At 36.0% G+C, this 12,017-nt stretch overlaps 1 protein-coding gene across 2 annotated transcripts in view; it reads right to left on the bottom strand.

Annotated features, from left to right (window-relative positions):
- The window catches only part of PSMD1 (proteasome 26S subunit, non-ATPase 1), a 113,997-nt gene that overhangs the window by 90,452 nt on the left and 11,528 nt on the right, over positions 1-12,017 (bottom strand). For both annotated transcript variants that reach the window (XM_002749882.7, XM_054258027.2), the window contains exons 6-7: positions 10,420-10,563; positions 7,891-8,117 (exon numbers count right to left, since the gene is read on the bottom strand). In XM_002749882.7, coding sequence (XP_002749928.1) covers positions 7,891-8,117; positions 10,420-10,563 — 371 coding nt within the window. The remainder of the gene's footprint in view (positions 1-7,890; positions 8,118-10,419; positions 10,564-12,017) is intronic.

Below are 12,017 nucleotides of genomic sequence, written 5' to 3'. Positions count from 1 at the left end.
AAAATATATCCTTCATTCACAAAACACAGTCAGGTGGAGCAAAACCACAACCAGCTACAAAATGGGCTTGAAAAGAAGGAGTTGGGACCCCAACTACTCAGCCAAAACTCCCTTCTAGCTATATTGAATAAAAAATGCTGGGCAGAGAATCCAAATTAAAAAGGCAGGAACAACAACCCCTGTCTCCACAAAAAAATTAAAATAATGAACCAGGTATAGTGGTGTGTGCCTGCATTCCCAGCTACACTGTAGGCTGAAGTGGGAGGATTGCTTGAGCCTAGGAGTTCAAGGTTGCAGTGAGCTATGATCACACCACTGCACTCTAGCCTGGGCAAAATAGTGGTTATTTTGCATAACACTCCACAGATGCAACAGAAGAGGAAGCTCTAGAGGACAGTAAAATTGGAAAACCTATCCTAAACAAGCCTCCCTTTGGAAAAGCCTGCAAAAAATAATTTCAGTAAAATTAAACTACAGAAAAGGATCAAAGTAAAACTCATAAAAAAGTTATTTCAAAACAGTTAAATTAGGAAAATTATCTAAAATATACAAGAGTATTACATATTAGAATTACAAAAACTGAGAAATTAACATGATAGAACTAGGGAAAATCAGAAATAAAAGAGAAAAAAATCATTTCAGAAATGAAGATTACCTCACAACAAACTTGTGAGCAAATAAACACAACATATAAGCCTTAAGAAAAGAAGAAGGCAAAAAGAAAGAAAACTTGTTAAATCAAAAATAAATAAATAGGCCAGGTATGGTAGCTCACACCTATAATCCCAGGGCTTTGGGAGGCTGAGGCAAGAGGATCACCTGAGGTCAGGAGTTCAAGACCAGCCTGGCCAACATGGTAAAACTCTTTCTCTACTAAAAATCCAAAAATTAGCTAGGTGTGGTGGCCTGTGCCTGTAGTCCCAGCCACTCAGGAGGCTGAGGCAGGAGAACTACTTGAACTTAGGAGGTAGAGGATGCAGTGAGCTGAGATCATACCACTATACTCCACCCTGGGTGACAGACTGAGACTTTGTCTCAAAAATAAATAAATAAACAAATAAATGCTACTCCCCTAAGATTGAGAAAAAAGTAAGAATGCCACCTCTTATCACTTCTATAATATATTGGGAATCCTAACCAACATAGAAAAAAAGAGAGGGAAAAGGTATAAAGATTAGAAAGGAAGGAGTAAAATGGTCTCTAACTGCAGTTGACAAAGATGCCAATAAAGAAAATTCTATAAAAGGATCTACTTTAAAAAATTACTAAAGCTACAAATGATTTTATCAAGGTTATAGGATTCAATGTCAGTATATAAAAATCAATTACATTTCAATATACTACCAACAAAAAAAAATAGAAAATTAAAAATACTATCACTTCACAACAGCTACAAAAAACAACTTATGCTTAGGAATTTAAGAAAATTAAGAAAAGATGTGTAAAACCTCTGCACTGAAATCTACAAAACACTACTGAGAAAAATAAAAATAAAAAACCTAAGTAAATGAAGATCACCATATTCCTAGATTATAAGATTCAATATTCAGGATTTCAATGTGCCCCAAATTGAAGATATTCAAGACAATCCCAATCAGAACACTCACAAAGTTATAAAATGTATAAAACAACAATAGCCCAAAGAATCTTGAAAAAGAAAAAAGAATCAAAGTTGTAGGTCTTATAATATCTGATTGCAAGACTTGTACAATTTTAGTAATAAGTAAAGAGGTAGTGATGTAAAGAGAAACAAATATAGGCACACCTCTGTTTTACTGCCCTTCAAGCAAGCCTATTGGAGCCACTTTTCCAACAGTATGTGATCACTTTGTCCCTGTGTTATATTTTAGTTATCTTTGCAATATTTAAAACATTTAAATTTTTTTAAACTAATTTTTCTTAAAATTGTACTTTGGGTTCTGGGGTACATGTGTAGATCATGCAGGACTGTTGCATAGGTAGATACATGGCAATGTGGTTTGCTGCCTCCATCCCCCATCACCTACATCTGGCAATTCTCCCCATGTTGTCCCTCCTCGACCTCCCCACCCCCTGCTGTCCCTCCCTTGACCCCCCCCAACAACAGATCCCAGTGTGTGATGCTCCCCTCCCTGTGTCCCTGTTCTCATTGTTCAACACCCACCTACAAGTGAGAACATAAAGTGTTTGATTTTCTCTTCATCATTTTGCAGAGAATGATGGTTTCCAGATTCATCCATGTCCCTACAAAGGACACGAACTCATCATTTTTTATGGTTGCATAGTATTCTATGGTGTATATGTGCCACATTTTCCTTGTCCAGTCTATCGTCGATGGGCATTTGGGTTGGTTCCAGGTCTTTGCTATGTTAAATAGTGCTGCTATGAACATATGTGTGCATGTGTCTTTATAGCAGAACAATTTATAATCCTTTGGGTATATACCCAGTAATGGGATTGCTGGGAGAAATGGAATTTCTATTTCTAGGTCCTTGAGGAAAACATTTAAATTATCACATTTTGGTAATCCTCACAATATTCCAGACTTTTTCATTATTATTATATATGTTATGGCAATCTGTAATCAGTGATTGTAGTTGTTTTGGGACACCATGAATCACACCCGTATAAAACAGCAAACTCCATAAATGTGTGTGTTCTGACTCCGCCACACACCGGCCATTCCCCCATCTCTCTCCCTCTCCTTGGGACTCCCTATTCCCCGAGACACAACAGTATTCAAATTAGGCCAATTAATAACCCTCCAATAGCCCCTGAGTGCCTAAGTGTAAGAAAGTCCCACGTTTCTCACTTTAAATAAAAAACTAAAAATGATAAAGCTTAATGAATAAGACACATTAAAAGCTGAGATAGGCCAAAGGTAGGCTTCTTGCATCACAGATAGCCAACTTGTAAATGCAAAGAAACAGTTTTTGGAGAAAATTAACAGTGCTACTCCAGTGGATACACAAATGATAAGAAAGTGAAACAGCCTTATTACTGATAAGGAAAAAATTTTAGTGCTCTGGAGAGATCAAAGCAGCCACAACCTTCCGTTAAGCCAAAGCCTAACCCAGAGCAACACCTTAACTTTTCAGTTCTGCAAAGGCTGAGAGGTGAGGAAGCTGCAGAAGAAAAGTCTGAAGCTAGCAAAGAAATGCGTTCATGAAGTTTGAGGAAAGAAGCCGTCTCTGTAACACGGAGGTGCAAGGACAGGCAGCAAGTGCTGATGTAGAAGCTGCAGCAATTTACCCAGAAGATCTAGTTAAGACCATTGATGAAGGTGGCTACACTAAACAACAGATTTTCCATGTAGACAAAATAGCCTTCTATTTGAAGAAGATGCCATCTAGGACTTTCATAGAGAGAGAGAAGTCAATGCCTGGTTTCACAGCTTCAGAGGACAGGCTGTTCTTGTCAGAAGCTAGTGCAGCAGGTGACTTTAAGTTGAAGCCAGTGTTCATGTATCATTCTGAAAATCCTAGGGCCCATATTTCAGAATTACACTAAAGCTATTCTACATGTTCTATAAATGAAACAACAAAGCCTGGATGACAGCATGTCTGTTTACAATGTGGCATACTAATTATCTGAAGCCCACTCTTGAGAAAAAAAGATTCCTTTAAAAATATTACTGCTCATAGACAATGGCCTGGTCCCCCATGGGTTCTGATAGAGTTCTACAAGGAGATTAATATTATTTTTGTGCCTGCTAACATAACATTCATTCTGAAGCCCATGGATCGAGGAGTAGTTTTTACTTTCAAGTCATATTATAAGTCATTTCTTAAGACTATAGCTGCCATAGAAAGTGATTCCTCTGATGGATCCAGGCAAAACAAATTGAAAACCTTCTGGGAAGGATTCACCACTCCAGATGTCATTAAGAACATGCATGGCACACAGGCAGGACGCAGTGGCTTACACCTGTGGAAGGCTGAGGTGGGTGATTACCTAAGATCAGGAGTTTGAGACCAGCCTGGTCTCGAAACTCTGTCTCTACCAAAAGTACAAAAATTATCCAGGTATGGTGGCACACGCCTGTAATCCCAGCTCGGTAGGCTAAGGCATAAGAATCCCTTGAAACTGGGAGGCAGACGTTGCAGTAAGCCAGGAGCTGAGATCACACCACTGCACTCTAGCCTGGGTGACAAAGTGAGACTGCCTCAAAAAAAAAAAAGAAAGATTCACAGTTCACAGAGGACATAAAAATATCAAAATCAATAGGAGTCTAGAAGAAGTTGATTCCATCCCTCATGGATGACTTTGAGGGGTTCAAGACTTTAGTGGAAGAAGGAATTGCAAATGTGAAATAGCAAGAGAACTAGAATTAGAAGCGAAGTCTGAAGATGTGATTGAACTGTTGTAATCTCATGATAAAACATCAATGAGGAGTTGTTTCTTAGGGATGAGAAAGATTCCTTCTTGAGAAGGAATCTATTCCTAAAGATGCTGTCAACACTGTTGAAATGACATTTGGATTTGGAATAGTCTGTGTGTAGCAGCAGAGTTAGAGGGAATTGACTCCACTTTTGAAAGAAGTTCTACTGTGGGTTGAATGTCATCAAACAGCATTTCATGCTACAGAGGAATCTTTTGTTACAGAAAGAGTTAATCAATGTAACAAACTTTATTGTCTTAAGAAATTATCTGCAGTGAGCTATGATCTCACCATTGCACTCTAGCCTGGGAAAAAGAGTGAGACCTTGTCTCTCAAAAATAAAAATGAATAAATTAAATAATTAAATAATAATTAAAAAAAAGAAATTGTCACAGCCTCCCCAGTTTTCAGCAACCACCATCCTGATCAGTCAGCAGCCATCAGCATCAAGACCCTCCACCAGCAAAAAGATTAAGGCATACCCAAGGCTCAGATGGTCATTAGTGTTTTTAGCAAAGTATTTTAAAATTAAGACATATACATTATTTTCATACATAATGCTTAGTACACTTAACAGACCACCACAGAGTGTAAATGGAACTTTTATATGCACTGGGAAGCCAAAAAATTTGCATGACTTGCTTTATTGTGGTGGTCTGGAATCTATAATATCTCCATGGTATATATGTAGATCAATGGAAAAGAATACAAAAAAATCTATGAACACTGATTTTTGTCAGTAAAGACTGTATTTTAAAGAAAAGGTGATGAAACAACCAGATATCCATATGGGGCAGAAAAACCCCTGTATTCCTGTCTCATAATATACACAAGTTAAACTGAGATGTCCCATAGAACTAAATGTAACACTTAACACCATATAGTTTTTAGAAGAAAGAATAGCAGAATATTTTTGCAACCCTGAGGATGGCAAAGAATTTCTTAGCGAAATCCCTGATTAATTAAATTAATCAAAAATCAAAGCCTCTGTTCATAAAAAGATGCCACTAAGAACATGAAAAGATGGCCGGGCATGGTGGCTCATGCCTGTAAATCCCAGCACTTTGGGAGGCCGAGGCAGGTGGATCACCTGAAGTCAGGAGTTTGAGACCAGCCTGACAAACACCGAGAAACTCTGTCTCTACTAAAAATACAAAAAATTAGCTGGGTGTGGTGGCACAGGCCTGTAATCCCAGCTACTAGGGAGGCTGAGGCAGGAGAATCACTTGAACCTGGGAGGCAGAGGTTGCGGTGAGCTGAGATTGCACCATTGCACTCCAGCCTGGGTAACAAGAGTGAGATTCTGTCTCAAAAAAAAAAAAGAAAATGAAAAGACAAGCCAAAGACTAGAGAAAAAAAATTCATTACACACATATCTGACAAATGACTTCTATTAAAATCACAATGAAAGCTGGCTGTAGTGGCATGCACCCCTAGTCCCTGCTACTTGGGAGGCTGAGGCAGGATAATCACTTGAGTTCAGGGGTTCAAGGCTATAGTGCATTATGACAGAACCTGTGACTAGCCTCTACACTCCAGCCTGGGCAACATAGCAAGATCCTCATCTCTAAAACACAAAAGGAAAAAAAGAAAAAATCACCACAGAAGAAGTGCCACTAAAAACATGGATAACATCAGAGACCACTACTGGAAGGAGTAATACTAAAAATATGGATACTATCAAATGTTGGGTAAGATGCAGAACAACTAGAATGATCAGACTTGTTGGTGAGAGAGTGAAATGGTATCATAATAATGAAAAAGTCCGGTATTTCTTACCAAGTTAAACATACCCTTTAACTTCTCCTAGGTTTTTACCCAGAGAAATAAAACATCTGTCTACAAAAAGCCTTGTAAGAGTTCATAGCCACCTTGTTCTCCAAAGCCAATAAGCAGATTCAATTCAAATATCCATCAAAATAGATACATAAATGGAGACACATTCATACAATAAAATGCTACTCAGCAACAGAAAGGAATCAGTTATGGATTCATCCAAAATCACAGATTTTTTTTTTTTAATCACGATTTTTTTTTTTTTCCCTGAGACAGGGTTTCGTTCTGTTACCTAGACTGGAATGCAGTGGTAAAATCATACTTCACTATGGTTCTAACTCCTGGGCTCTAGTGATCCTCCCACATTGGCCTCCCAAGCAGCTGGGACCACAGGTGTGCACAACCATGCCCAGCTAGTTTTTTGTATTTTTGGCAGAGATGGGGTTTTACCATGTTGCCCAGGCTGGTCTCGAACTCTTAGGCCTCCTGAAAGTGCTAGGATTACAGGTGTGAACCACCACACCCAACCACAAATCTTATTCTAAGAAATACCAAAAACAAAAGAATATATGCTCTATAATCCCATTTTTATGGAGTTCAAGAATTGGCAAAACTAATCTATGGTGATAGTAATCAAAATAGTGGTAGCCTTGGGGACAACAGGCTGACTACAAAGGGCACAAAGAAGTTTATGGGATAACAGAGATGTTGTTTACATGAGTGTTTATGTTATCAAAACTCATTTAACTGTATACTTAGGATATGTATATTTTAATTATTACTTAATTAAGAGAAAAAATGTTGAAGTAGGAAAAGATTCAGAAAAAGGTGACAAATACAGAAGATGGGTAAAGAATATCTTACATCCCTGTAACAGGAAGTTCCCAAGGAAGAAAAATATTTAGGGGAACAAAATAAATAATAAAAATAAAAATTCAAGAAATCTTACTAAGACAGGAATATTGTCAGTGGGCAACAAGAGTGAGATTCTTGAGTACAAGCAAGAAGACCAGTGAATTTGAAGGCAGCAAGTAAGGAAGAAAGAGATGAAGTAAGAGGTATGGAGAGACCAGATCATGTATAGCTTCCTGGGCTACTTTCAGGCTAAACACATTTTATGTGAAATGTATTATATTTGGAAAGTACTGGAAGTTGAGAGGGAAGTGATATCTCATTTAGGTTTCAGAAGAGTGACTCTTAATGCTGTGCAGACAACTTAAGAAGGAAAATAAACAGGCATAATTAAGATACACAAATGATTTTAGTAAGTGATGTAAATGTGCAAAATACAGAAAATAAAAAATACTGTATCAATTTGTACAGAATGCAAATTTCTAATACTATTGAGATTTGTGTATTTAGTTCTAATAAAAGTACAAAAGGCTGAGAATGCTCTTTACTTTCCAAATATCTAATCAGATATATCTAACCCAAATATCTAAAAGGTAGCCCCCACCTAACCCACCTGAATTTTTAAATTTACTTGATTACATAGTATACATGTTGTCTGGAAGGCCTTCCCTAACAGATAATCACTTTTATTTCTTTCCAGAAGGCTCAATTTCTTCTGTTTTCCTTACTACACCCAGCACAGCACAAAACAGAGCAATAGCCTAGTAAGACTTTACAATCTATGAAAGCTAGTGGTAAAATTTATTTATTCTTAGAATATGCTCCCTATAAATACTCTACCTGTTGCCAAAATGAAATGAAGATTATTCAATTAGTTTTCACACAGAAAAAGATACTCATACCTGTCTTTCTCTGATCCTGGAACAGTACCGGTATTGGTGGATCCAGGCACAGAAGCAATAGGAGTGCCAACGGTTCGAAGATTCTGGATTACAGATGACAAAAACTGCTGGCTAGCACTTTCATACAAATCAAAACAAATCTGATATGCCATCAGGAGGTTATCTTCCTTTACCAGTTTCTCTAAGATATCACTCACAGCCTGAGGATCATCTAAGAAAATTAAGCACTGAAATGGAGATAAAGAACAATTATATCATAGTTAAAAACTTTATCTACAAGGTACTTAAGGAGACAAAGTCAACATTATAGAAAACCTTACAATATAAGCACAGGCAATCCAGCACTCTATTTCTAAACTCAGCACTAGATGAAATTTTTCTGAACATGGCATCTGTCTTCCATAAAAAAATTCATACAAATTATATTTATAGCTCTTAATGTTGTACTTGGTAATCAGCAGTGTTCAACATTGGTTGCTGAATGAATCTTGGCTTCTTTAAATCTTATCCATAACTTACACCTAAGTGCTCCTTAATTTGTATTTTCTGCCTTATCACATATTACGGAAGTTACTCATTCATTTAACATATATTGTGGTGTGTTGGGCCAGGACAAGACATTAAAATTACCATTTTGAAGCATTTCTCTTACTACTCTTATGAACTTTATCTAATAAAGTTAGAATTTTTCTTTTAAAAACTCAATTTTAATTGTCTTGTTCCCTTAGGCAGCAAGTAACTCGACTTCAAAATAAACATATTAATCAGTTATTACAAATTAAGAGCAGGAGGCTGGGAGCAGTGGCTCATGCTTGTAATGCCTGCACTTTGGGAGGCCGAGGTGGTGGATCATGAGGTCAAGAGATCGAAACCATACTGGCCAACATGGTGAAACCCCGTCTCTACTAAAAATACAAAAATTAGCTGGGCATGGTGACACACACTTGTAGTTCCAGTTACTTAGGAGGCTGAGGCAGGAGAATCTCTTGAACCCAGGAGATGGAGGTTGCAGTGAACTGAGATTGCATCACTTCTCTCCAGCCTGGGTGAAAGATAGACTCCATCTCAAAAAAAAAAAAAAAAAAATTAAGAACAGGAAATAATAGAAACAAAGTAAGTGGTCAACAATAGGAGAATGATTAAGTAAGGCAAAGTACATGCATTGAATGACTATAACAACCAAGAAAGAGAAGAAGAGTCTATGAAGAGTTAGAACATGGAAAAATGTTAAAGGGTATATATAATCGATATTGTTTATCTGGAGAGAAGGGAACTTGGTAGCTGGGGCAAAATAATAGAAGGCTTCATTGCATATCCCATAATTCTTTTTAAATTTAAAATCACATGAATATATGATCTGCTCAAAAAGATAGTCTTTTAAAAATGAATAATAAAGTTTTTAAAAATAATTAAAAAGGAATAAAATGGCTGAAAGAAATAAAATTGCCCCTAAGGAATAAAACTGAAATATAGACAGGAAGAGGGTAGGGAACTACTATTTTTCATGTGAGTTTTTTTTTAAAAACTGTAAAAAAATATTTAGAAACAACAAAACTCCAAAAACCTATGTACAGAAAACTATAAGGAAATACACTATTAAATACTAAATTGACTTTGGGTGATGTAAAAAGCAAGTTAAAATAGTAAGTTGACTTTGGGTGATTTAAACATGGATATTTTTTCTTCTAGGATTTTCTGTTTCAAACTTGCTTTAGAAGGCACTGTAAAAAACTGTTTTCATCTAAATTTTTAAAGTCTCAAGGATGAAAATACACAGGAGCACATTATAGTGAGGAAACAACAAAATGTGCAATAAAATGCTATGCCATAAGCAGAAGACAAAAATGTATATAGTATAGCAATTGTTAAAAAGTAAACTCATGCATACCTCTAGTGAATAAAATACAACATAATCATTAAAGAATGAAATATATCTATGTGTGTGAATAAGTAGGGACAAACACCTATGCCTTACCTTTGGGAAAAAGCTCGAGTGATGGGAAAGGGAAGACTTACTTTTCATTTTATATATTTTCTGTACCATCTAAATTTTTTTTTAATGGGCAAGCAAATTCATATATAAAGAAAAGATACCCAAATGTTTTGGTGTGCATGGGTAATAAAACCATATATAATTTATACACTTTGAATTCTCTTTAGAATGACATAGTATAGCATAGGTACTGTTTTAATCTTTTCTTCTAGCTTTTTAAAAAATGTTCGTTATTTCTAAAAATTTCCTTAAATGATTTTCAAAATGAAAAAAAGAATACATAGAAAGAAGGTGTTACAACAGCTTTTTAGTGCTGTAAGATTCAGTTTCTTATTAATGAAAAGGAATATAAAGCACGTACCTATCTTCACGGGGCTGATGTGAAGATCAATTAAGATACATGTATAAAGCTGTGATAGTAATATAAACTAATAGAACAGTAAGTGGTAGAACATAGCACAGCACAGCACAGCACAGCACAGCACAGCACAGCACAGGGTGCAGCAGTGTAATGAAACATAATGTAATGTCATTACCTGACAAACATTGATGAAATCAGGTTTCTCCAAGTTCATGTAGATTTTAACTAGAACTCTTAGTACTTTATTCCGAAACTGTTTATTCTGCATTAAAGACATGCAGAGCTTCAGGCTATAAGCTAACATTCCTGGGACATCATTCTGAAAGAGATAATTTAAAGATATAATGTTATCTGGTTATTGGAACATTATGTTTATTTAGAAATTGAATTATTTTAATCTAGCTTCTTTAGTCAATCTAGGAGCCAATTATTTGAACCTCTTAAACAATTAAAAACTTAAGAATTTTAAACAATTTTAGATGAAACTCTTAAAAGAAGAATTACATATTTCCACATCATCATAAAAAATGGATTAAAAACATTATTTTGTGATACTTACGACTCACCATTATATGAACATAGTATACTATAATAAAGTGATGCTGTTAATTATTATAAAAAGATATACAACTGTCCTTAAACTGAGTAGCTATGTTTTCAAATTGTGTCTGCTCAAGTCTTTCTGCCTCTTACCTTACTACTCCCTCATGACTTACTGCCGACACTCACTTGCTGGACAGGAAACACAACACCGCTCTGAGTGACTCAAGAGTTTGAGTGCTGTTACATCTGTCTGGCGCTCTCCCTATGAGAAAACTTTGATCCAGGCTATATGTATTTACTTGTTGATTCTTAAAAGTACCCCTAATATTTGGGACTTCACCCTGTAAAAGCCCTTCAACATAAATTAGCACACTGAAAGCTACAGGAGTATTTCCCGAACAGTGAGTTGTGACTTCCAACTGTGTAATAAAATCAGTTTAATAAAATGTGATTAGCAAATTTAAAATATTAAAAATACAATTTAAAAATATCAGTTATATCACAAGTAGTAAGGGTAGGTATTCGTTTCATAAAGCTTAAATTACATCTATAGATGTGCAGTGGGATGCAAAGTAAAATGCATTTCTTTCTCTGCTTTATTTTTTAAAAAACATTTATCATTCTTTTATTTTACATATTTATTTGTTTGACTGCTTGTTTCCTTCTAGATTTGCCAATGAAGTGTTTGCTTTGGGCAGGAACTTCGTTGGTCTTGTTTGCTACTACAGTAGTGCTTCTTTATCTGAGGGGAGTATGTTTCACCCCCAGTGGATACCTGAAACCACAAACAGTACCAAACCCTATATAAATTATACACAAATTTCTGTTTTCTTCTTCACAATTTTATGGATGGAAGACTCATTCTTGCATATATCTTAGCAGCCTAAGCACATGATTTTTTTTTCTTTCCTTATTAAGTTGGGAACTTGCACTTTTTCAATTAAAGGAAGCAGTTTAAGGCTTCTCTTTAGCATATCTGAATTGCCAAAATCACTATTATTGTGCTTTGAGGCTATTCTGAGTAGAATAAGGATTATCTGAACACAAGGACTATGATACTGTGACAGTCAATCTGACAAGCAAGGTGGCTGCTAATAGGCAGGCAGTGTATATGGCACGGATCTACTGGGATAATTCACATCCCATTCGGGATAAAAGGAGATGGTGAGAGATTTCATTGTGCTAGCCAGAATGGTGCACAGTTTAAGACTTATGAATTGTTTATTTCTG

Source organism: Callithrix jacchus, chromosome 6 (assembly GCF_049354715.1).
Source record: "Callithrix jacchus isolate 240 chromosome 6, calJac240_pri, whole genome shotgun sequence".
NCBI lineage: Eukaryota > Metazoa > Chordata > Mammalia > Primates > Cebidae > Callithrix > Callithrix jacchus.
The sequence above is the reverse complement of the archived record's forward strand: the minus strand, read 5'-3'. Positions and strand labels throughout refer to the sequence as shown.